General features: G+C 39.6%; 2 protein-coding genes and 1 long non-coding RNA gene across 8 annotated transcripts; all 3 read right to left on the reverse strand.

Moving 5' to 3' along the window:
• Positions 1-111: 111 nt before the first annotated feature.
• Positions 112-18,471, reverse strand: LOC131314951 (E4 SUMO-protein ligase PIAL2). Of its 6 annotated transcripts, none has more exons than XM_058343953.1 (16): positions 18,232-18,471; positions 12,154-12,226; positions 11,174-11,239; positions 10,778-10,843; positions 10,588-10,670; positions 9,554-9,605; positions 9,395-9,466; positions 6,998-7,065; positions 6,869-6,917; positions 6,682-6,766; positions 6,491-6,592; positions 6,318-6,369; positions 3,422-3,473; positions 2,517-2,633; positions 1,542-2,444; positions 112-1,165 (listed from the first exon to the last, which is right to left on the reverse strand). In XM_058343953.1, the coding sequence occupies exons 1-16, from the start codon at positions 18,402-18,404 to the stop codon at positions 410-412; spliced, it is 2,769 nt and encodes a 922-aa protein (XP_058199936.1). In that variant the 5' UTR covers positions 18,405-18,471; the 3' UTR covers positions 112-409. The 6 variants fall into 6 exon arrangements, with proteins under 6 accessions (XP_058199936.1, XP_058199926.1, XP_058199945.1 ...); XM_058343943.1 differs by lacking the exon at positions 18,232-18,471 and adding an exon at positions 14,693-14,988; XM_058343962.1 differs by lacking the exon at positions 18,232-18,471 and adding an exon at positions 14,236-14,979.
• Positions 18,472-21,094: 2,623 nt separating this feature from the next.
• LOC131314979 (uncharacterized) lies at positions 21,095-22,922 on the reverse strand. The gene is made up of 3 exons (XR_009196552.1): positions 22,840-22,922; positions 22,447-22,590; positions 21,095-21,699 (listed from the first exon to the last, which is right to left on the reverse strand). It is a non-coding gene; the product is annotated as an uncharacterized LOC131314979 (long non-coding RNA).
• Positions 22,923-24,992: 2,070 nt separating this feature from the next.
• Positions 24,993-26,385, reverse strand: LOC131314983 (protein LURP-one-related 17-like). The gene is made up of 2 exons (XM_058344001.1): positions 26,031-26,385; positions 24,993-25,456 (listed from the first exon to the last, which is right to left on the reverse strand). The coding sequence occupies exons 1-2, from the start codon at positions 26,295-26,297 to the stop codon at positions 25,082-25,084; spliced, it is 642 nt and encodes a 213-aa protein (XP_058199984.1). The 5' UTR covers positions 26,298-26,385; the 3' UTR covers positions 24,993-25,081.
• Between the last annotated feature and the right edge of the window lie 897 nt (positions 26,386-27,282).

Consider the following 27,282-nt stretch of genomic DNA (forward strand, 5'->3'; position numbering starts at 1 on the left):
TGAAATTGGTGGGAATATTTGACTACTGTGACAAGCAAGAATCCCCACTCCGGGCTACGGCCTCCAAGGCTCAAACGTACCCGCAAAAGAAGGCGCCAACAAAGGATACGCTTGTCAAAACCATATCTATATCACAATAACCTAGTAAAAGTAGCAGCACATCCATGCTATTAAATATCAGCAACTTGAATCCAAAAGCATGGATCCGGATCCAGACACGGAAAAGATTTACTCCACCAAATATGACAAGTTAACAGAGTGGATGATATACTATAATCACTGCTAAACCTCAATGAGCAGAAATCTACAGGAACTTAATTTCAAACTTTACACGTGACCGTGGAGCACAATATTTTTTTTTTGATCGGGTGGAGTACAAAAATTGGTCACACTATACAGAGACTGACCATCACTGCCCCTGCATTCCCGAAGACACCTCAGGTAAAACACCTGTGCTGGCAGCAAAACTGGTTGATTCTGTTGGTGAACGATTAACTGGTTGAGACGCAAGGGCACCAGCATTCCGGTTATTCGCCACGAGCACGTGAAGTGGGGCCGGAATGCCAGGTGGAGGCGACGTAATATTCAATGCTGGCCGAGGTGCAGCTTGAACTGGTGGGGTGGGTTGAATAATCTGGCTAAGAGCCTCAGAATATGCCCGGCCCGACAGACTTCCACGCATCCGGCCTGCTGGCCGCCAGTTCTGATCCGCTGGCAAATCTGCCAAACTATCAGTCCTGGGGGCTGATTGAAGCATTCCTCCAGGATTAACTCTCTGATCTCTGACTGATGCGCTAAACCTACTAGGATTCACTGGATTCATTGGAAACGATGGTGGTGATGCTCTGGTTGGTTGGAGAGGAACTGGAACAGATGGTGGATGTCTTGTGACCTGGCCAGATTGCTGTGCAGAACCCATCATTCTTTGGCTACTTTGTGCACCTCCCCCCTGTGGGATATGATTCCGTGGTAAATTAAGAGACGACTGAGAAGAGGGCCGAATTGGGCTTGGAGACTGACCCATGCCATGAGGAACCCTAAGGTTCAAAGGTTGCTGCTGGCGTAAGTTCTGATGTTCACTCATTGGCCCAGAGGAAGACCTAAAGGCACCAATATGCGGTGCAGCTTGACTTGAATTGAAAGAAGGATTTTGACGATTCCAATTCTGCAACAAAAATTTGGTAAGGGGAGGTTAAGAATGAAAGCCCACAAAGGATAAAGTTCAACGCATACCAGCCCCTCCATCCCAATTTGTTTGTCCACCCTTACAATTTGGATATGCAAAATTTTGTCAATATGAGAAGTCAATAAACCAAATTCAGTGTGATCCTTTGGCCCCATTTGAAGGGCAATTTTGGAAAGATGAAGCTACACGGGGAGTAATTGTGTTTCCTTAAAAAGTTGGATTTTCCAAAATGGACAAACAAATTGGAACGGAGGAGTATATTTTCCCAAGTATGGATCCAGTCATCATTTCTTATCTTCCACCGATATTCAAATGACTAACAAAAAGTTAATATGACAACAAAGGTTAATCTAACATGTGGTGCTGGGTGCACCGGCAATGAAGGTGAGGTCATTTGAGGCCTTTGAAGTGGACTCAAATTTACTCTAGAGAACTGCTGCCTTTCAATAGGACTGGAGACTGTATTGAAACCATCCGCAACAGATGTAATAGCAGGAGTTTGATAAGCTAAGGCCGGTCCTTGGGGAATCAATGAATTGGAAACTGATCTTGGCTGCGGGAGAGAACTCTGGTGGTGAGCTGGAAGCGCCTGGACAGCAACTGGTGATCTGTTTACATGATGTTGTCTGGTGATTGATGGGATCCTCCCATATTCATTGGTAGCCATATATGTCCCAAGTTGCGAATGTTGTAATGGCAAATGGCTGGGAGCAGAAAATTGACTTGGAGGTGTAGAGATTGGAACAAGAGCAGACTCACGAAAAGTCTCGGGTTCTCGATTAAGTGCAGGAGAAACAGCATCAGTTAACACAGGAGACTGCATAAAATTAGAAGCAGGAGCAGAACCAGATATACCACCAGCACTCAGTGCTCCTGATGCATATGTTGACAAGAAAATTCTAGACCAGGAGTCATCATCTATGGGAGCAACAGCATTTTGGTTGAGTTCACTTGTATTGTTCATGCCCAAGGGGTTCATCACATCTCCAACAGTAGATTGACTTTGGAGAATAGCTGTATTGGGTTTGGTGTCTGCAGTTTCGTACATATGCTCTAGATCCATCACATCATCTCCCACAGTAAGGTCCATGACATCCGAAGGAAGGTCAGCTTCTTGCTGAAAGGGCTCATCTTGCTGGCAGTTGCGTGACTTATCATGCGGCTGGTCAGTATTGTCATTGGTCTCCAGAACAGGATTCGAAGACCCATCTGCTGAGATGATGACATCAACAACGTTCTCCCCAACCTCTTTCAAGATCTGTAGCAATGGGGTTCACAAAAATTGGAAAACTATAAGATATCTATGTAAAAACAGAAGAAAGCTACTTGCCTTGACCATATTTCCATCAACACGAATATCAACAAAGCAGACACTCTGGTTACATCGCGGGCAGCGCCATGATGGATTTCTTGAATTTATGTCCACAAAGTTGTCAAAATCAAAGCACTAAAACCAAAGAAAGAAAATTAGGCGATGAAATTAGACAGAAAGAACAAAATAAAAAGAGGAGCATCCGGTGAGCAAAATAAGAAAGAAACGATTGAATGAAACTATAGCACAGAGCCACAGATTAAGCAACGCTGCATTGGTTTTGGCAGTTTCAAGAAAATACGTAGACATATAAGGAAAGGTAACACAAGCCCTACAGAAGAACTCATCAAGTATTACAGGAACCCTCCTCATTTTCTGTTGGAACTGAAAACTTGTGCGAATACATTGAAAGCATCTAAATAAAGTCAGAAAGCATCCCAACAGAGATTCAGCTTTTTTAGCTTGTCGGCTCACAAGTAAAAGCAGAGGTTATGCCAAACAGATTTGGACAAATTTTGAGATGAAAAAAAGTCAAGAGTTGCCGCAACCAACACAATGATAGTTTATAAATAGTGGTAACTCGTAAGACAGCAATGCATCAGATCTGGTATGGCAAACAATTCAAAGTGCTTAATTTACTAGAAAGAAGTTTATACTGCAGATCCTTGCTCACAGTATCACAGCAATGTTCAGAAGAGGCACAACCCTTCATACCCACTTGGGTACACATGGGAGCCAATCATCAAACGGACTAACTCAAAACACATGCTCATTTGTGTCCAACCCACGCATATTTAACCCCAATTCTGGCAAAAAACCACCTCCGCACGAGGCTTAAGCTATACACTCCAAGATCCAGCTCAAAATTATCCCTGACATGCATCACAAGTTCATAATACATTGATACAGCACACAGCACTCACCTGAAGGTGTTTGCACGAATGTCCTTTCACAGGAGTCTTAATACGCCTGAAGCTGTTTAAGAGAGATAATTAGAAAGAAATTATTCGAGACCATCAACATGAGTAACTGGTACCAGGATAAATAAAAAAACCAAATGAAAATGACAAACTACTCCAAGAAATCTCGAAACCTACGAAAAGGAATCGGGGGTTCAGATACACCAAAATCCAGCCGATACAAATAGAAATAGTTGTATGTAGATGCAGCAATTAGTCATTTCTCAGTTGTCACAAGCCCGTAGATGTATCTTTCTCTAGCCTACTGCCTACCAATTTCTCACCTCAGAGCTTATGTCTGCTTCCTAGGTTGAATACAAATGAGCGGATACAATGAGAGCGAACATACACTGCAAGTGGCACATGATGGTACCCAACATCAGTTCCATTATGACATGTTTATGCCCAGGCTTTCTTTCTCTGGGAGCTGTGGATGAAAGGCTCTTCAACTTGGATTGAATGATGTGCAACTCAAAATACTGTCAACGGAATCAAATCCTCTCTCCTTCATTCATATTTTGCGTAGCGTGTTGTAAACAACCCACCAACTTGTATCCAGTTCTCACAACCTCCATGTGTTGACTAAAAATGGAGCAAGTTCATATCAACTTCTAGATCTTAAGTAAGAGACCATTCTGATCAGAAGAGCTTACCAAGCTGGAAACAAAATAAACCCTCCAAGAGCATGCATGTATCCCAGAGTACAATCTCCCAACCCTAGTTTATACGAAGTGCTCGAGCAGTTTTCCATCTAAGTTAAAAAGTCCAAAAACAGATATTCTATACTGAAAAATATGACCAGTAGGGATATTACTAGCTAGCCCGAGGGGCATGTAGAGAGACAAGCTACCAACAAACCAGTGGGATATGGTGCACAGAAGCATAAAAAATCAATGCATGTTAAAATATACAATAGGTGTATATCAGTGCATGAAGTACTGAACTTCATGACCTCCAAAAACAGACAACTCAACAACGATATTAACAATCTATTTCTCATACCAAACCGAGCCTTGTGTCACAAGCAATTGGGTTCGGCTTAAAAGAACCCTATTTTTCCATTGAGTTGTGTCAAGAGCTACCACTTAAATTTAGTAAGCCCAAATCCTTCCGTATCATGACATCTAAAGTCAGTTTAGGTCTTCCTCTTCCCCTAGCCCTACTATTCACCAATGTTCCATAGCAATTAATAATCGGCGATTAATCGGTGCATAGCAATTAGTCGGATAGGCCCTGCCAGTGATTAAGCCGATTACTACACCTCGAAGCCCGAAGGTGGCCGACCGCCCAACTAGCACTAGCGACTTTAGAACTTACAATCATGTCACTCTTCTTGACTACTGTGTCTCTAGGTCTACGGTAAATATGTCAAAACCACCTCAATTTATTTTCTCTCAACTTATCATGTATAGTTACAACTCTCACCATCTCAGGAATAGTTTCAATTCTAATTCTCTCTCTCCTAATCTTTACCACACATCCATCTCAACATCCTCATTTTAGCTACACTCATCTTGCTCACTTGTAGCTTCTTGATAGGCTAACACTTCATCATGTATAATCGTTGGACGTATCGCAGTTCTGTAAAAAATATTCTTTCAATTTTGTCGGTACCCTTCGATCGCACAATACACCATAAACAACTCTCCACTTGAGCCACCCAACTTGCAGCTTAAGGGTTACATCGTCCGTAATCTCTCCTCACTAATAATTGAACCCAAGTACCTCAAATGCTCACTTTTTGGTATCACCTGATCCTAGATCCTTACTTCTTCTACCTGGACACTTTAGTTGTCATTAAACATTTAAACTCACACTGCATATACTCAGTTTTACTCCTACTTATCTTGAATCCTTTGGACTCTAATGCTTCTTTCCAAATTTCTAATTTAACATTAACCCCCTCAGTTTCATCCACTAAGACAACATCATCTACAAACAACATACACCACAAAATATCATCCTGAATATGTCTAGTCAACTCATCCATAACTAAGGCAAAAAGGTAAGGGCTCAAAGCTAACCCTTGTAGTAGCCTTACTATAACTGGGAACTCACTTGTTTCCCCGGTGATATAATAGTAGTGATGGCACATTCATACATGTCTCTAACCACATCGATATATCCTTTTGTCACTCCCTTTCGCTCCAAAACCCACCTTATCATATCCCTGGGCACCCTATCATAGGTTTTTTCTGTCTATACAAATTAGACGAAGATCTCTCTTCTTTTCCCTATACTTTTCTACCAATCTCCTAAACAAATAAATTGCTTCCATGGTCGATCTCCCCTGCAAAATCCAAATTGCTTCTCCAACAATGTTGTCACCTTTCTCAAGCAATGCTCAATAACTCTTTCCTACAACTTCATTGTATGGCTCATCAAATTGCTTCATTGTTGCTCAAATGCTTAAGCTATTAGGGATGCTACCCAACAATGATATACCAGACTCTCCCATAGAAGACAAGATTTAAGAGGATAAGAAAACTACATAGGCCTTGTGAAGGGAAATTTGTGATGCTGATAATAGGAGATGCATTAAAGGTTACAGAGTTTCTACTCAAAATGAAACATAGAGAAGAACCCAACTACAATATTTGGTTCGCTAGCTATGCGTGGTGGAGGGCTTAAATGTATTTCTTCAAGATCATATGGTTTAATAGCTATCAGGGACACACACATACACACAAAAGAGTATTATGAGTCCTATAAATGATCACATAGCAAAATGCTACAGTGGCGTTTAGAGTCTAACATGACAAGGAGACTGGGGAACGACTTAAAAGTAATAAAAGTAAAGGGTTGCACAAGAAGATAAGGAACGGAAAAGTTTGCAAGCACCACATATATGATGGCATACCTTATAGGGCAATTTAGTGAAATTCGCGACGGCCCTTCGATAATCTCGGTGTCTAATTAGGGGGAAAGAGACAAATCAAACACTGACATAACAAACAAATGCTGAATTGAAGAGAAAAAAACAAAATCACTTGAACATTAAAATTTTCAGTCTCCTTGAGCATATGCATATACCTGTATCTGACGCAGCAACAGCCGGGTGAACATAATCTTGCAAGGCAGGATGCTCCGGGTTGGAAATGACGCTCATATAGGCAACCACTATGATATAACTACCTTTACAGTGATAAGTTCAGTCAGGGTCAGATGAATCTCAAGCAACAAAACTGGGAAAGTTAAACAAGATGACTTGTGTTCAAGCTTACCATTAAATTGGCCCACAGCTTGAAGAAGATTTGTTCCAAATTTAAGCATCTGTGTCACAACTGTTGGAACCTGTGGTGCAGTAACCTAATACAAGGAAAAGCACAAGATGCTTGGTGTTAGTATCTGCACCCATTGTCCTTAATGTTTAGCAAACAATAACTTCTCCAAGAGTACGTCGACACCAACCATATTCACGTTAGTCCTATTGTCCACTCCCTTTCCATTCAACAAAAAGCTACAGTTAAACAACAAAGCCAGTCAGAAAGGAACAGTAATAATTAGACTTTGCGAAAAGTAAGGGAAAAGAAGTTATACTTCACTTGCAGGGGTGTTATGATACACGAAGATGTGTCTACATTGTCTGTTTGAGCCACAAATAACCGCTGCAAACAAAACAGATGCAAACTAACAAAGTAAGCAATCCACAACTCCTAAAAGGTAAACAAAGTTTTGCCATTTACATCCATAGAGCATCACAAGAACAAGGAAGAAGAATAATTATATCGGAGGACATCCACTAAAAGCAGTGGAAATCTGATGTGCCCCACTAACAGCAGTGGAAATCTGATGTGCGCAAACCAATCATTAAGGGTATGTTATCAGGCCAGTCCAACCAATCATACCAGCTATTTGCACAACAGTGCAACAGAGATAGAAAGTTGAGTTGAAATTGTGTTAAAAACACATTATATTGATCCTATCCAAGGATAGATTTCTTGGAATATCAAAGCATCTCCATGGGGCTAGGGAACTGGGGCCTAGTTGCAAAAATCAGAAATGCTAGGGGTACCAAAAAAGTACAGACGGCATGTGGGGCCACCTCTAGGTCCCACACGAATAATCCGAACCGTTCATTAATTATAAAATAATATTTCAATTGCGCCTTCCAAAAAATTAGCTCAATTAGATATGCCTAAGGTTGATCCAATCTTCCAAGTTTCATTCAAAATCTAGAATCCTGAATTATGAATGAAAAATTTGAAGATTGGATCAACCACTTACACATATCCAATTGAGCAGAGTTTATGAAAGCGACTCAAAAAAGTATTTTAAAATTAATGAACGGTTCGGATTATTTGTGTGAGACCCAAAGTGGGCCCCACATGCCGTCTACGTTTTCGGTACCCCAAGTTTTGATACCCATAGTTGGGCGCTGCAAAAATAGCGAGCCATAACCTCATAGTGCAACTCCGATGGGCTATGCATTTCGTCTATTTTGCCAATTTGGCTGGCTAAAAGAGAGATTAGGCAAATTTGGTTAGCCAAGGGAAGAATGCCACATTATCAACCACATCACCAACAATGTTTTTTTTGTTTCCAACCATGTTAACTTAGCATCAATGAAAACCTAAAATAAGGAGTAGGGTTGGGAAACATACAACGAAAAGTGCATAAACCAAAGCAAAAATAGCGAGCCATAACCTCATAGTGCAACTCCAATGGGCTATGCATTTCGTCTATTTTGCCAATTTGGCTGGCTAAAAGAGAGATTAGGCAAATTTGGTTAGCCAAGGGAAGAATGCCACATTATCAACCACATCACCAACAATGTTTTTTTTGTTTCCAACCATGTTAACTTAGCATCAATGAAAACCTAAAAGAGAGTTGCTATATGTACCGACCAAGGAGGAGAGAAATCGTACCGACGGCCGCCGGCGGGCCGTCTCCGGCCACCGGAAGGCCGATCCGAGCCGTCCAAAAATTCTAAAAAAAAAAACCGATGGGGCCGGCGTGAGAATCAACGGCATCCGAGGTGTGTAGGGTGCTTGATCCGAGCACCCCTTTTCGTGTATATACACGTATATACATATATACACGAAAAAAGGGTGCTTAGATCAAGCACCCTACACACCTCGGATGCCGTTGATTCTCGCGTAGGCCCCATCGGTTTTTTTTTTTAGAATTTTTGGACGGCTCGGATCGGCCGTCCGGTGGCCGGAGACGGCCCGCCGGCGGTACGATTTCCCTCCCCCATGGTCGGTACTCATAGCTTTTCTGAACCTAAAATAAGGAGTAGGGTTGGGAAACATACAACGAAAAGTGCATAAACCAAAAAAAATGTACTTTGGCTAGTAAAATGCCTAATGCTTCTCTACAAGACAATGGTGTATACATTAAGACTAAACTTCAAAAACTATCAACGAACAAAAAAATCAAACGAACTAACATACACACTAAACACCAGCATGGAAGAACACATCCTTAGAACCAACATAAAAGCTCATATAAGCAACCCACTAATTTCCTGAAAGACAGGCGCCACTATTTGGTCCAGTGGCAAACCTCCCATTTTTCCTTCGGCACTCAAATTATCAAGCATGCCAGTCATTTCAAGCAACCTAAGCTAACTCCAAAATCAATTTACTCCTCAGCCCTCCTTAGTTTTGTTTCTTCAATCGTAGGCTTATCACTGTATTGGTTATTTCCAAAGGACAACGGCTGATTGCTAAAGTTTCACCTTAAAAGCTAGATTGGTAGGACAACCCTAAATGATGGCCTTTGTTTTGAATAGTTTCAAGAAAGCAATGGCTTGCATTTCGTGAAACGATGTTGGTAGGTTTGTCACAAAGCAGAAGTTTCAAGAGATTTGATAAGTACATTGATCAGGCTGAAGAAGGAAAATTACAAACACGAACAACCTGGTAAACAATCCCTCAAATATGCCTGAGCATACCAAACTTCATTCAGATAATTGGTGAACAAAATACTTACTATTCTCTCTTCTGCAGAAGGTTTTGAAGTCTTTGAAATGTGAAAATCAATTACATATGTCCCATAGCCAGGCTGCAACAGATATACAAGCATTACTAAACTTAGTTTGTTAAAGAAATAGTAGATAAATCAACAGTTTTAAGCAAAGAAGAAGAAAACCTTGACTTCAAGGAAAGCAAGTATCTGGCCCATTTTCATTCTCGGATAGAATCTGCACACAGAGAGAAAGGGAGGAAGTCGAATAAAATTCACTAATGAATACAAATGATCATCCACCAACATGTGATCACGTGAGAACCTTTTCTAAAACACTTTGTACAAAGCTGAAGTCAATAAGGTGCAAAACCAGGTTCAAGTGGAAGCCTGGTCATCTCTCTTAAATCGAGAAACGACTTTACATCCCCTCAAACAGTTCCATGTTCAACCAATTTCAGTAACCCTTGAGTAAACTCTAGGATTTTGCCACGTTGCCAAGTGATTTGAAGATCAATCAAAGAAATTACACAGCGAATCTTGCATCCTCTCTCCACGACAGCCATTCAACAGAGACCGGTAACGACCCCTGACCAATCCCCTCATTTGCAATTTTTGTCCAAGAAAAGAGATTTACTAGTCCTCCATGGTTCCTCCCACGCACACATGCCTGGCCGCCCATGCACATGCAGACTTAGCCTTGAGGTAATTCAGACATGAATCATGTGACAGAACATGCCCACCACTCCTCAATCCCTATAATAGCAGTCAACTTTCTGTAGATAAGCAGCCTTTGCGTGGGCCACGACTCAGCCTCCAATGGGCTTAGAAGAAACAAGGATGATATAAATGAAAGTTCTATGATTGAGACAACCAAGCCAGTGATGAATTCCAACTGTCAATCCAGGTGTATCAAAGCAATAATGAAAGGAATCAGCCTCCAACGGGCTTAGAGAAAACAAGGAGATTTAAATGAAAGTTGATTTGAGACAGCCAGGCCAGTGATGAATTCACGTTAAACCAGGTATATCAAAGAATTAGTCAGATTTATAACTTCTACAGCTAAATCAGAATGACACAGACCGTGAAGTTGTGCCATCGAGTATGAGTATAGAAGTTATCTCAAGGTTCGGATGTGATCCACCTCATACTATTGAAACAACAAAAAGAGTTACAAACAATTAAAGCATTGGATCCAAAATGATGATATGCTATCCTACCTCGCCATAACTGTTGAGATAATGTCGAGAGAATTGCTCGCTTCAGTGTTCATATCTCTGACAGTGCAAAAGTTGCTCCCTATCTGCATATGTAAACAAAAACTACTAGAGTAACTAATACATCGGAAACCCATTAATAAGAAATAAATTACACGAAAATGCCAAGCATGCTCAGAAAATAGTGAAGAACCTCATCTGCCAGAGTAAGAAGTTCTGCCGAATCCTCAGATGGAAACCATCCACTTTTACAAGCATTCTGCCAATTAGCAGATTAGGACAAAAAATCCATATAAGAAAAATAACATCAAGTGAAAGCGAACTCTAGTGCATGAGGCTCCCACCACTGCAGTTTTTTATGTAGGCTAAGCACATGCTTCCAATTTAGAGAGTGTGTGACCTGAGGGTATGAATTGAGATTCATCCTATATCATCTTCTTTATTTTCTTTCGTATATCCTCTTCTTTATTTTCTTTTTTATCTAAATATTTAAACTTACCAAAACCAAAACCGAAATCATGAGCCTAAACAAGAAGTGTGGAACATTTTACAATATAAAATCACACTTCATTGAGTACTTGGGAAATACCTTCACGGAGATCATCAGCACCATAATAGCCGCTTGTAGCAAGGCATCAGTATTTTGTTGGCATACCTAAAAACAGAGTGGGTGATTGTGAATAATTGGGAACCCCACCTAACTTGTTCACATAATACACTACAACCCATTAAGATAGAAGTTCAGAACTGAATATTATGAGAGGATAACACCATTCAAGTATAAACAGCATACAATAGCATTCAAAGCATTACACAAGCATACAATGCAAGAAAAGGAAAGCAAGGGAAAAAGGCACAAAATAACCATAAGCAACCACAAGTATAATTTGGATTCAATCTCTAGAAGTACGGTGAAATTAACGACATCGCAAACAGAGTTACAGTGAACGGTAAGATAACATACACTGCTTGTCAACCAATGTGTTACGGCAAAGGTAAACTGCATGACTATTACAATGCCAGGTACGCCCCATAAATTCATCATACTATGCAGTTATGAAACACCAGACACAAAAAGTGGATGCAACAAAATAAGGTTGTTACACAGGTATCAATCCAGTAGCAAAACAGGAACCCATGCAGCATTGCTTAGAAGTTCAGGGCATCACACATAGACTGCAACACGAGAGAAATCATACACAATAGTTTGGCCATGTACAACATTGACCAATAAATTTCCTACGGCTACATACTAAACAGATTTCATATGCAAAAGCCATAAAACCAATAATCCATAACAAAACCCTAGTACTCGGAGAAAACTTGTGAATTCCATAAGATCTAGGGCGATGTTGATGTTTTCTTGCCAATGGGTAGTAGCTGGTAGACTGCTGTTCCATCAAACACGTGTTACATTATGAAATGTGGCTTTGAGTTTCATAATTCTACCTACCCATTGGCAAGAAAACATCAACATCCAAGAATCATAATGTTCTACTGGAGAGTGATGCAACTAGAAGCCGAAAATACTCTTAAGATATGCAAACACAGAAACATAACACAGCTTACCTGCTTCAACAGTCTAGGCAGATCTTTAACTCTACCAGGAATCTCACTGTTTGCAACAGCATAGTCAATACCTCTGCATTTGTCATAGTAAATCAAATAAGTAATACCGCTCATGCAACATCGCAAATATAAATGGCTGACAGCATGAATATGTGATCATGTCATTGAATTACGCATATAGAACGATTACCATTGTGCCCATAATATCCAAGTAAGATACCAGGTTTGAATCATAGGAATTACTAGTTTTGGAGTCCACCAAAAACCTATAGAGTCTGCCGAAGTGCACTTTTACATCACTCCATATCCACATGTGTGGGTATATGAAGGTCCTCCGCCATCAGCCACTAAGGTGGCCACCGTAACTGCAACCCCCATGGCTCGCATCGCTAAAGACTCACATCGCTTGCATCCCAAAGCTCTAAAGCTCACAAACTCATGGCGACTCTGCACAACACCCTAGGCCGGGAGCAGGGCCTAGGTACCTTACTCAGGACGTACTGAGGAATGTGGATTGGAGGCTAGAGTAAAGGGATTGTCAAGGTTCACCTCCATGAGGTGAGCTCCCTCTTGACCAGTCAAAGAGAGAGAGGGATTCGCCGACGTCACCCAACGTGAGAAGATCCCTGTAGTATCCCGGCCGACAAGCTGATACATAGGGACCTGTATCATACCTACCATCTGGCTATGACACAGGCCTCCATATATCACACAATTGTCTCTAGGAGGACCTTGATACACAACTCCAGTTCTGATCATAACACCCAAAGGGGGAACCCGTACTCTACTGCGCATTAATGAGAAGAGGCACACTTCCTTCTCCTCCAAGGTTCTTCGGCTCCTATATAAAGAGGAATTGAACATCATTGAAGACAAGCATTCAATACACACCTACTCTCCACTACCATCCCTCTCTCTCTCTCTAAGGTTGCCCTGAGCTCTCTCCTCCTCCACCTTCGACGACAGTCCTGAGTCATTGTAGTAACCACCATACTCCATAGGGTAACAGCAGGTACTCTTCCCACTTCTCATACCCACAACATGTTGCCAAAACCCCTCCCACAACAAATCCAAGTTACAAACCGGAAATTACAATTGCATCGAAAATTTAGAGGAAACCGTGATACAAGGCAACAAACCCACTGGATATAGCACAATTCGATATATGTGATTTTCCCTTGAAGCAAAAAAAAAATGCCAATCCAACATTTAATTCGACAATCACAAGGCTAGTCAACAATTGCATTTCCCTCGAGCAATTACAATTTTATATGTTGTCCGAATTGCTAGTCCATCAAATAAGTTTAACCAAGTCCAAACGCTCGTCGTATGCTAACAAGTAGGGATACAAATGTGGGACACAGACAAGACACAAATACGTGAACACGCCATTCCTTCAAAAAGAGGGACACGGACATGTTGAGGACTCATCGAATACAAAGCATACTTTGTGTTTTAGAATTTACATAAAAAATCAAAACCTTTTTCCGTCCTCAAATAGGATGAGCATTATGAAAAAACAGGTCAATGGTCAGTATATAAGTTTTTATGCAGAAATTCTGACTTTTGAACAAGCTTTAAAAGTTACTTTAAACTTCTGATGTGTCCTTGGCCTGTTCCAAAAATATCCCAAGGTGTCCCAGAGTGTTCACAACATGTCCAAGTAAATAGAAAAAAAAAAAAAAAAATCAGACGTGCTCCGGTTTCTACTTGTTTTTTAATCTATCCTCTCTCGGTGCAATTCCAGCTATAGAACCATACGAGAGTCTCAAAACAAAAAAGTAAGGCACCGAGTACTAAAACAATCCCATTAGAATGTGAGAAAGGGTGCGCTAAGAAAAGGGGAGATTTGGAGAGAAAGGGAAAGACCCAATCAAAAAATGTCGTTTTCCTACTTTTCTCTCCATTTCTCACCAAAAATACTCCATCCACATAAGTGATTTGGTAAGAAACCCTAATCCGTTTCCTTTTTTATCAAATCCCTCAACCCAAAGGGGCTGTAACTAGGCAGTTAGTTACAGTAAATAGAATCCAAACCCCGAAGTGATGAGAGAGAGAGAGAGAGAGAGAGAGAGAGAGAACCTGTCAAGGCAAAAGCATCGCCTAGAAAACTCGTAGGCATTTGGAGCAGTGAGGACACTTATAGCTAATTGATAGACTGAACCCAACGGCCTCGGAATATCTCTAATGTCCATTGCCCCAACCACACCCCAGTTTTCAGCCTTTTCTGCGCTTCGCATGGTCTCTCTCTCTCTCTCTCTCTCTCTCTCTCTCTAAAGCGTGCAGGTGGTAAAGCGAAACAGACAAGCTAATGATAATAATAGATGCAATCTCTAACCCTATCCGAGCTCAGTTATCAACACAACTTGACAAGACGTTTCCCCCGATTAAACAATTCCACTAAATCTAAAAAGCAAAATTATGCCGAGATTACCTGTTAATCCGTCAGCAATTATGCTCAAAGAATCAACATATAAGACACTATTCCAAAATTATCAAAAAAAATTTTAAAAATCAAATTGGAGTCGATAATCGAAACCTGGCGAGGGAGAGGCATAGGTTGAAGAATTCAACCGCGTCGATTTTGTGCGAAGCCCAAACGTGCAAAGCAAGGCGGTCGGCGACGGCGGCGATGCGGAATGTGTTGACTACTGAGGGAGTCAACGTGGAGCCTGCGGCAATGTTGACTCCGGCAGCCTCGGCCGCCGCCGCCGACATCGAGGTAATCGTCGCTCCGGCCATCGACTCACCAGCTCGCTCTCTCCGTATCTCTCTCTCGCTCCCACGCGCTTCGAGAGGGTTTTAAGGACCTTGAAAGAAAAAGGGGAACTTGCTGTTGTGACACCGAGAGCCGTTCCACAAACGAAAAAAAATCCTTATTTTTTAAAAAAGAAATTTCAAATTCAAAAATTATAATTTTATTGAAATTTAAAAATATGCAATATAGATCTTATTTATACGATGAAAAAAAATTAAAAAATTATTTTTTATTTATATTATTTTTTAGTTTGAAAATGTAAAATAAGCTGCTTATTTTTTAAGAGGAGAAATGCTAGATACAAAGAAAATTGGTAAAGAAAATACTCTTAAAGTGTACATAAACGGCTCAAATGGACTGCACAGTACATCTGAGCCGTTCATGTACACTTTAAGGGTATTTTCTTTACCAATTTTTTTTGTCCGTAGCACTCCTCTTTTAAGAAAGTTTATGAAACGGGACCCGAGTATTTATGAGATGGTGGGCCAGGTTACGGGATTACTTACCGTTAACACATCATTACTCTACCCTTACTGCACATTTTTACCACACCCCGTGTGACACTCGTCCCGAATTTCACAAAAATACAAAAACTACTCATAAATTAAAAAAAATTATGGAGTCTCGTAGAAAATTAGCTCTATTAGATATCAGTAAATGATTTTTCTGAATTCATAGGCCGAAACTGTTCAATTGCTCAATTTCACCCTTACGAATTTAAAAAAAATACTTAGATGAAACTAATTTTTTATAGAATTCATAAAAAAATTTGGTACCCGATATGGGCCACACATGAGCTGCGATCAAACCGTGCATGGAAACCTTGCAGTAAGGGTAGCACGGCTTGGATCTCTGTAATAGGCACCGTGGGATGCTGTTATATAGGAGTTGCACAACATCGCATTGTACGCTATTCGAGTCGTCTGTTCAGCAATCCAATGGTCCCGATTTCATCACCTCGAAAAGTTAAGTTACTTGGGCGAATAATGAAAAGAAATGGATGTGATTTTTCTTAGTGATGAGAAAAAAAAGAAAGGATTATTCTACATCCGTCCAAAGGAATAGGATAATAGGTAAAAAAGTACTCCCTCCGTCCCTTTTTAAGTGTCCTGTTTCGTAACTCCAACTTATTAAAAAGACATCATTATTACACCTTTCACATCAATTTTTTCCTCCACTTTCCCTACTTACCCATCATCATTACACTTCTACTCACTAACTTTTCAAAATAAAATTTACTTTTAGGGACAAAATAGACAATACACCAACTTTTACCCCCCTAACTTTACAAAATGGACACTTATTAAGGGACAGCCCAAAATGGAATACTGGACACAAAAAAAGGGACGGAGAGAGTATATTGATATCCAAAAAAGGTATATTCTCAAAGGAATAGGATAATAGGTAAAAAAGTATACTGATATTCGAGAAAGGTATATTGATATTTATGAAAGTGTATTAATATCTATGAAATAAACATTGATATCCGAATTTATTTGAAATTATGTGTATATTATCCTCCGTTTACCAGGTAGAAGTTAGCAAAACCGGAAAAAAAAAAAGGGTGTGATTGTTCTTAATAATGAAAAAAGAAAAGAAAGAATATGTTTTCTCAACATCTCAATTGATAGACCTTCCACTTTCTTCCCTCACCAAATTTCACCACTTTTGGCGAGAAAAAAATAGCTTCATAACGGTTTTTATTCTCACCCCACTCACATTTTTAATCATCCAAACAAGGGAGAAAAAACTTTTCTCCTTCATTTCTTCTCTTTTTTCCCAAAAATCCCCCATCCAAAGTGCTGCTAATCTCTGGTAAAACAGAAATGATATAAGTACAGCAAAAGCTGTACACACAGCTTGCACAGATCCATTTTGGGCCCGATTCAAGTCCCGCAAAGATGATCGGAGCCGCTCATTTTGTTCAAAATTTGTTTTTAAGAGTCTCTGTAAAAAATCATCTTAATCTGATATCGGTAAGGGCGTTTACGAATCATCCAAGTCAGATTGAGATGATTTTTTACAGAGACCCTTAAAAACAAATTTTGAACAAAATGAGCGGCTCCAATCATCTTTGCGGGACCCGAATCGGGCCCAAAATGGATCTATGCAAGCTGTGTGTACAGCTTCTGATGTACATCTAGCACCACTGCAGAAAAGCTATGTGCACAGCAGCTGTGCACAGATCCCGTTTTCTCCCGCCTCGGGTCGCGCAAAGATGATCGGAGCCGTTCATTTTGTTCAAAATATGTCGTTTAAGGTCTCTGTAAAAAATGAGCTTCGTTCGATATCGTTAGAAGCGTTAACAAAACACCCAAAATCACTTCAAAATTTAGCATGTGCACAGCTGCTGTGCACGTAGCACAGCTCGCTGGTAAAATACATCATGGGTTTGGCTGCCAAACACACCAAAGCCAAAAATATAGAACTCAAAATTGGAAAACAATGTGGCCAAACAAGCCCTTAGAGCATCTCCAATCTAACACCCTCCAAATCTCTATTTGAGAGGATCAAATTAATCTATTTTATTTGAAAAGTATATTTAGAGGATTGTACTATTTATCTCAACTTCAACCCAACACTCTATTTTTCAACTTCAACACATATTTGGAAGAGATACTCTATTTTTTCCTTCATCCTTTATATTTAGAGGATCAAAGTTTATCCTCCCAAATGGAAGAGAGTTTTAGAAGATGGGTTGGAGAATATTTTTCCTCCAAAATGAAGAAATGGAGTATGGGTTGGAAATGCTTTTAGACCAAACACACAAAAGCCAAAACAACCTCACTACAGTACCGACTACTGACGTCTAGTTAAGAAACAAATGGGGTACAGCCGTACCAATAACATGTAGGACTCATTTTTGGGTTTCACACGGATGATTCGACTTGTTCATTAATTTTCAATAATGGTTCGAGTAGCCTTTAAAAAAAATTAACTTAATTAGATATAGTAGCAAACGGGGCCTATGAATTCAGTATTCTTGTTTAAATCCTTTTTCACCGTCCAAAGCCTTGCTTTGCTCTTCCCCAATTCCAGAAACAGAGAAGGTGGGTGTTCGTGGAGTACACCTTTGATCTTGAATTCTTGTTCGTTTCTTGGCTACACTGACTACCATGCCCCCACCAAAACAAATCAATGACTAGAACCCAAACATAGCGAGTAATTAGTCTAGTTTTCGCACCAATTGAACCACTAATTTCGTAAATTCTAAGAAGGTTTCAAACACATTTCTCTGCAGTTTTCAAAAAATGGAGGAAAGACTTGTATAATTTATATTCCAATGTCAGAGAGAGAGAGAGAGAGAGGATGAAACATACTTGGAAAGCAAGAGGAAGAGTTTGGATATCTGAATCGGGTCGGTATTGGGCGAAGTGCGAAATAACGATAGCTTCTCAGCGAACTTTACCATGGGAAATGCTTTGAACGCAGGGCCAGTGGCATTGTTCATCAATAGGACTGCCGCCGGCGGATAAACCGTCGTTTCGGCCATTTGCACGACGTGTCCGTCCCTCTCTCTCTCTCTCTCTCTCTCTCTCTCTCTATCTATGTATCTATTTTCTGATATAAAAAAAAAAAAAAAATCTATCTATCTATCTATAAAATTTCTATGATGCCCCAGTGGTATTGGGGCATCATGCCCCCATTTAATATAGACCACTAGATTAGATTTTAGGTTAATCTGGACCTTTGGATCAAAACCACCTCCTAAAAGTACGGTGGTTTTGCGTTTTTTCAACCATTATACTTACCATGAACACTGGCTCTTCTTACCATACGTTATACTTACCACAAAATAAGGCACACTTACCATATCTAAAGGCTGTACTTCAACGTTTTAAAGTGTTTTCAAAATAATTTTAGGAGGGAAGGGGATAGATCCAAGGGTTACTAGGAGAGAGGGGCATGAATCCAAGGATTGAGATCGAAAGAAGAGATCCAAAAGTGTTTTAAAAAAAACGGGGGCATAATGCCCCAATACCGCTTTGGGGCATGGTAGCCAGTGCCATCTATCTAAAACTGTCCATACGCTTTAGGACACCTGAATTAAACGTATTCTGAAACAGAAATGCTATTAGCAAAGAACTTCCACAAGAACGACAACAAGAAAATACGTGGAAAGCACCATGGGTCCCACTCCTCCCCCTTTCACCTGCCTTTCTCTCTTATGAAATTTCAAAATTCAATTTGGGGCTTCTTTTCTTCTGTTTTTTGAAATTTCACGAACAGCTGAAACCAGGGATCCCTTCTCTCTCTCTTACCACCACTACGACCACCATCACCGATACCATCTCAACCACCACCAACGCCAACACCCACCACACCCCACCGACGCCGGTCCAACACTACTGTCTCCATCGTTGCCAAACCAAGCACACCAGGACGCCCCCATTTCTGGCTTGTCCTACCCGACTGCCGCCACCGCCACCGCCACCAACGATTGCCAAAATCACCCCTTGTCCAGGTAAGTCCCTGATTTATTCTCTCTTCAAGGAAAGCCGCCCCAAATCAATTTGCCCTAATTATTTAGTACCCCGAAATCTCAAATAAGGGTTTTTATAACATCAATGCTTTTTTGTTGATATTAAAACCAACCCAACCCAATATGAACTCGATTGTGCCTTTTGAACACATAACTGAACCCAATATGAACTCGATTGTGCCTTCTGAAGACATAATTGAGGTTCTGGAATAAAAAAATCCAGTCTTTAGCCTTTTTTTCTTTGATTCGTATGTAGTTTTTTTCACTTGTAAAAGAGTGGGAAAAATGGTAAAGCTGGTACCAAGGGGCATATTGGTTGGCAAATGAAGTATAAGTGTTTGCATTTTTTGAGTTGGTGTAGTCTTATTTCTTTGAAAGATTTTTCAGCCCGTAGATTATAGGAATGTTTTCTTCTGTTGCTTTTACAATCAAATAGGTCATGAGAATAGGGTAAGAGGCGTCTATCAGGTTAAGGGAAGAGTGAGAACCATATGGAGGGAATACTTTTGATTTAATGACCTAACCGGTAATTAGTTCTCAGGCGTTACACTAATTAATAACTGGTTCACCTCTTACCCACAGAGTTAATTCAGGCATTATATGGTCAGTTGCTGAATTTTGACTCCAAAATTTTGGATTACACTGCGCGCTATTGTAGATTGAGTTGGCTTTTCCGGCATTCATTGTATGAATTTAAAGGACTTATATAGCTCAAGTTATTTTGTTTTCACGCAGCTTGCTTTGGTTAATTTGAATTCGCCTCCCAAAACATTCATTGAAGGTTAGCCTTGGCACTCTAATTCGTCACTGTCTCAATGTGTCTTTTTTATTTCTTCTTGCATCAGCAAAAAGAGTGGAACAACAAATTAGCATTATATTCTTTCTTATTATGATAAAATGTGTACATTTTCAGGCTCTAAGATGGGGCTGTAAGGCTGGTATTCAAAGGGTTCTGTTGGGATGGAGGAGTTGATCAAGGCTAAAGTGTCCAAGTGGAAGTTGTTGCCTTGCTATTATATCTGTACCTGTTTGATTCTACAACTGCTGCTATAGCTATAGAATTGGGAATTTGAATGAATTTGACATTTGCTTGTGTGCACCTAGCCACCAGTTGTAGTAATTTTCTTTTTTGGATTTTCAATGTGTGGCTTAATGACAAGGCTCAGCTTTGTACCCTCCTAACCACCTAGCTCAATTTATTTTTTGGATTTTTTTTGTACATGTAGTTGCAGTTTTTTTGTGCTTGGAATGCAACTTCCATTCCCATGTATTTGTCCCATGCTTTGGTTCATGACATAAGTTTAGTTTGTGTCGTGTCCTATTAAGTTTTTGGCACATCATAAAAGCTTTCATTGCCATATGGTTTTTATGAGATGTGTTTACTAAAAAATTGCAAGATACGTTTGTTAGTGTTACTATGAAAGTCTTAAGTCAGTTGATAGATCCCGAAATGTGCAACCAATAGGGGAAATTTTTTGATAGGGTTTCCTTGATTTATGGCCTAACCTGACGCCTTCTGTCTCTAATTGTCAACAAAAACAACAAAAATTAGAAACAACAATGTATATGAGCCCACACCGGGCGTTTCTCATCCTAAATTATCATTCACAACTAAAATTCGCAAATAAGCCCCCACACGGGCCTTTTATAGTACTACTTATCAACAATCTAAATTCACATATATTCCATAAGACCACGTCGAGCGTTTCTCATCGTAAGTTACCATTCACAATCAAATTCACAAATAAACCCGCATTAGGCCCTTCATCGCCCTACTCATCAACAATCCAAATTCACATATCATCCATATGCCCATGTCAGGCCATTCACATCCCAACTATCATCTAAAAGGAGGGTACAAAGTTGAGTATCGTCATTAAGCCATACATTGATATTCCTAAAGAACATACTACAACTTCATATTCCAACAATGGAGGGAACTGAACTTGCTCAACTGTGGACAGTCCACAAATTCGACATGTAGACAAACAAAAAAGCCATTACAATAATTTGACATGAGGACAGTCTGCACCCAACTTCATTTTTTGTTTCACCGGAACTTCCTTCAACAAACTCCAACAATGGAGGGAACCGAATCAACTGTTGTTGTGTCCATTGTGCCACACCCAAGCTCTGTCTGCATCATCCAGCTTTACAAAATAGCTTTCCACATCCTGTCTTGTATTGGCACTTCCATGTCTACTTGAATAGTCTTCAAAGTCACAGATTCATCAAGATCTTTTTCTTGGCCTTTGATTCATCCTGCGGCCAAGATGCTGCCTTCATTTTACCCTGAAAAATATCACTGAGACACAAGAAACCAAAAAAAAATCATATAAAATAGAATTCAAGAAACATACCACCGAGACACAACTCCAAACAGAGCAAAGAGACAAAATGGACACTGAACAATATTTCCGAAACATGTGAGAGAGAAGAGTCCAACTCCGATGGTGCTGGTCGTAGGTATTGCCCGATGGTGGTGGTATCACCCCGACTAGGTACATTGATGGCAAGGTCATGAAAAATCATCAAATTGGAGAACGTGAAGTAGATTACCAGTTAAGTCCAATATAGACTTGGCCAAGTCAATATAGACAGAGCATTGGGCATAGTTAAAGAAATAACTCCCAGACTCTCAACCCACGGTATTCAGGTGACCAATTATTTGACGATTATAACGTATATTTAGTATAGAGGAACATGCAGTAGCACAGAAGCAAGAAAAATAAGAAACAACCAAGACATTTCCATGGCCTGTGGTTAAAATTAGTCAGACACAGCTTATCTTTGCCACCAAAGTAGCGGGTTTTAGATCCTAGATTCAAAATGTTCGTAATAGATAGTAAATTGCACTGCACTCTATGTTCTGTGAACTAACTTTAGTCCTTAAAGAATCCTCTCTCCTTGCCAATGTATCCTTTAACATGGATATATCCATTGTCCAGCCTCATAGCTAAAATTTCTATGCAATTGAATAATTTCAAGTAGCTCAATCAACTACAAAATTCATCATAAATTCCATAATCAAACAGGAATCTTGGAAATTCACCTGAACAAGGAGCATAATTCTTAGCCCTCTTCACCTTCTCAAAGCTCAAGTTGAGATTCCATAGTTCCATAAACATATTCATCCTCTGGAACTCAAGTTCCTTAGTGAACTCCATCTCTGCTTCTCCAATTCCATCATCTGCCCCTGCTTCGAACAAATAGGATTTTGGCATTATCATTACCCAAAAAAATCCATTAATTTTATATAAAGAAAAACCCTAATTTGAGATTTGGGGCTTTTTTAAAATTAGGGCAAACTGATTTTGGACTTTCTAGACTAAACCTCAGAACATGTAGAAAAAGCAGAACAAGAGCAAATTCATGAAGATAATAACTATAAAGGAGTTATTTTTTGCCCTTTTTTTCCTTGAGAGAGAAGAAATCACGGACACACCTTGTGAGAGATCGAGAGATGGGAGTCGGGGAGCAAAACGGGTTGCTTTGGTTTTGGTCGGTGTGGCGTCGGTGGGGTGCGGTGGATGTTGGCGTTGATGGTGGTCGAGGTGGTGTTGGTGATGGTGGTCATAGTGGGGGTAAGAGAGAGAGAGGGGGATTCCTGGTTTCAGACTTTCAGCTGTTTCTGAAATTTCAAAAAGAAGAAGAAAGGATACTTCTAAATTGAATTTTGAAATTTCAAGAGAGAGAAAGGCAGGTGAAAGGGGGAGAAGTGGGACCCATGGTGCTTTCCACGTATTTCCTTGTTGTCGTCCTTGTTAAGTTCTTTGCTAATAGTAGCATTTCTGATTCTGAAATAGGAAAGATTTTGGACGGTTCGTTGATTTCTTGGGCCCTACGCCTAAAAATTACAGCCTTTGCAGTGAAAAATCAATTCGATGTCCAGTCCCATCTATATAGGCCGCCTCCATTCTTTCTTCTAACCCTTTTTTTTTATCTAAATTATTCTTCCTTAACTTTTATTTTTTATAAACTTTTGTTTATTTTTTTGCCCTAATTTTTAAAATTAATTATTCGTCTCAATGAGATGGATTAAAAAATTATATAATAATTTAGACCAATATTAAAAAATTTATAAAAGACAACATTTTAGATAAAAGAAAAAGCTGTTTCGTACTTTTTTTTTTGTCTTTGGTAAACTTTTATTTATTTTGGTCATAATTTTGTGCATACTTTTTTAGATAGCTCTTGTTAAGTAGGATAATTGAAAAATGAAATAGAACGTACATTTACCAAAAGATTGAAAAGTTGAATAAAACACAAAAATCGAAGAAGGCGAAAAGTTAAGGAGAGTGTCGAAAAATGTTGAAAAAAAAGGGATTTCGATACACTTTTTACAAATATCAATACACTTTCATATATATATATATATATATATATATATATATATATATATATATACATACAGTCCACCTCCTGTAAGGATTATCTTAATTTAATAAAATGCGGATCTCTCTTTCTGGATAGAATTTCGATGATCCGAGCCGCTCAATATGTTCAGAATGTGATTTTAAAGGTACCCGCTAAAAATCAGCAAAAAGGCTTCATCCGAGCAGTTTTTGTTTATTTTTTATCGAATGGTTCAAATAAAAACTGCTCGGATGAAGCCCTTCCCGGTCATTTTTTTGTTGATTCCTCGCGGGTACTCTTAAAATCACGTTCTGAACACATTGTGCAGCTCGGATCATCAAAATTCGAATGAAACATGGGAGAAATGGAAAGTTAAAATAAGGACTTTCTCATTCGAAAATGACTGTATATATATATATACACACACTTGTACATGTTTCATATATAGTAGTGCATTTTTTGCGCATCAATCATTATGATACATATATATTCATAATTCTTAATTACAATAATCGGGGACGGTTCAAACAAAACGTCCCCGATTATTACAACAATAATATTGTCCACTCTTTTTTGGTCTATCTCCTTGGATTCTCTTCCATGTGGTGGCTACAAAAGTTGTTCTAGCACCAAATAACTCAGCAATAGATAAATCAACATTTTTTTCATACCGAGTAACTCGATATCTGAACCAAAATTTGATCGCTTTGAGCGGTTCGGATCACTTTGAGCGGTTCGAATCATCAAAATTTGATCGGAAATTATGAGGTATTTTTTTGGGTATCCCTAGAACCGCCCCGTATATATATATATATAGACACACACACACACACATACATACATACACACACATTTGTACATGTTTCATAAATACAAATGCATTTTTTGCACATCAACCATTATGATACACATATTCTTAATTCTTAATTTTATATATATATATATACACACACACACACACACACACACACTTGTACATGTTTCATAAATACAAGTGCATTTTTTGCACATCAACCATTATGATACATATATTCATAATTCTTAATTACTATAATCGGGAACGGTTCAGACAAAACGGCCCCGATTATTACAACAATAATATATTGTCCACTCTTTTTTGGTCTCTCTCCTTGGATTCTCTTCCATGTGTTGGCTACAAAAGTTGTTCTAGCACCAAATAACTCAGCAATAGATAAATCAACATTTTTTTTCATACGGAGTTACTTGATATTTGAACCAACCTTTTGACAATACTGAGAAACTAATTTTACCATTCACTAACGAGACCCAAACATTTGTTCACCCGGATTGTTGAAAATATAATGCAATACTTAAGAGAACATTTGATCAAGTAGCAAAACAATGGCCATTGCGAAGCTGGGACTGAACCCTGGCCGTATGATCAGAAGAAAAACCTCAGCTCCAAAAGAAACAGTACCACCGTTCACTGATTCCTTCTTCTTGATCTCCGCTACCACCATCCTCGACTCATCCAACACCTGGCACGACCGATTCGCATACGATCCTTCAATCACGTACACGCTTCTTTTATCAAACGGCTGGTGGTAAACGCGAGCAATCGCATTGACTCTAGGTTGTAAGATGGTAATGCGTTTTCTAGCACAGAAGATTGGTTTTCTTGATGAAGAGTCACCAACTTCATGACCTTCGTACACAAACCAGTTGTCTGCTAGGACTCTAAGCTTCTGCCAATCAAAATCGAAAACAAAAGAGTGTTAGAAATCATTGATAACTAGATACTGCTAGTTGACACACACTTGCATACGAGCAATTTTTCAGTGGCCTTGGGGCACGCAGCGCCCCCAGCGGAGTCAGATCCCGGCCAGTATACATTTCACTTCAGTTCCATCTAGTTCAGTCTTTTGTGGGCCCGTAGGCATAGAACAATGATCGGAATCGTTCACTTTCTAGAGCTTATCGAGAACATTGACCATGCTAAAAATCACATTAATCAAATACCGTTTGATATCATTTCAAAATGCATTAATGTTGTATTAAAAAATGTGCAACACAGGATCGCAACCCTTCAACATATTTCTCCAAAACTTAATGCATTTTGAAATGATATCAAACGGTATTGAAACAACGTGATTTCTAGCGTGGCCGCTGTTCTCGACGAATTTTAAAAAATGAACGGTTCTGATATTTCAAGCCCACAAAAGGCCGAACTAGACGGGAGTGGAGGGAAAGGTGTACCGGATGAGATCTAACTCCTGTCCCAACACCCATATATACATCCATATGAAGAGCGTTACTCACGTTGCGACGACAAATGGTGAGGACAGGCTTCCCTGCGCCGTCCATGAGAGTGACTTCCTCTGGTCGTCCGGCGTAATTCTCAACCCTAAAGATTAAGTTACCATTGGAGTCAATCACCGTAAAGCCATTACAACTCAAGAGAAGTGATTTTCTCCACACTGTTAGTGATTGCCACGCGCCGCCAGACTTGCACTCTTGCACTCTTGTTCGTACGTGGTTGATTTCATGGACTCTTGATCTTGATATTGATTTGAAGAAGAAATTCATCTCTCTCTCTCTCTCTCTCTCTCTCTCTCTCTCGTGTGAACCTTGATGGCTTGAAGGTTATAATGAGAGAATATGGGAGGATATTTTACAGGTTAGACAAAGGGTGAAAAGACTTGACAGTGTGATGTAACACATGTGGAGGCTACGAATTTTCATGCTCGTCAAAATTCTAAAACAGACAGCCATACCTGAACTTGGACACATGCCTCTTATTCTAGACACAATTTTCACGGGATTCAAATGCTTTGTTTGGTTTAAGTCTTAGAAAGTTATTTTTGAGAATTGAGTATTAATGAGTGAAGAGAGATAAAAAAGAGATTTATTGAAAATTGTACCTAGAGTTAAAAATTACTCCCAAAGTTGGGAACCAAGCGGAGTGAAAGTAATTCATGCCTCTTATTCTAGACACAATTTGGCTCTTGGATCTGATCGGTCTTGACAACGGATTTTCAAGCTCTCCAACGGCACCGATGGCGGCGTCTACAACAGATTCAGTGGTGTTCCTTTAGTCTGCGACGGAAACCAGCTTCTTCTCTGGGAAAATCCGGTCCACCTTCCTTACAAGTGTATCTGGTGGGTTCGACTTCGGCGCTGATTTGTTGCGACTTTTCTTTGTTTTTTGTTTTGTTTTGTTTGTTGTACTTTTTTTTGTTTTTTCGGATCGATAGAGTTTCGGTCCTTTGTACTTTGATTGTTATATATAAATCGAGTTTAATTGTGGTAAAAAAAGAAGAAGAGAGAGAATGCATAAGGTAATCTAGGTTTGTCAAGTGGTTTGGCCTAAGACTTAGGTGTTTGCTACTTTCTAAAATCTTAGGTTTAATTTTTTTTACCAACAACTATTGAGCCGGGCCACCACACTCCAAGCGTAAGTGTGTGAAACTACTGTGGAATAGCTGTAGGGATTAGTCTGAAAGTAAGCGCAAGCTGGGCCGGAACACCGTGCATTAAAACAAAAATGCATATATATATATATATAGTATAC

Source organism: Rhododendron vialii, chromosome 2a (genome assembly GCF_030253575.1).
Source record: "Rhododendron vialii isolate Sample 1 chromosome 2a, ASM3025357v1".
In the NCBI taxonomy this organism is placed as follows: domain Eukaryota; kingdom Viridiplantae; phylum Streptophyta; class Magnoliopsida; order Ericales; family Ericaceae; genus Rhododendron; species Rhododendron vialii.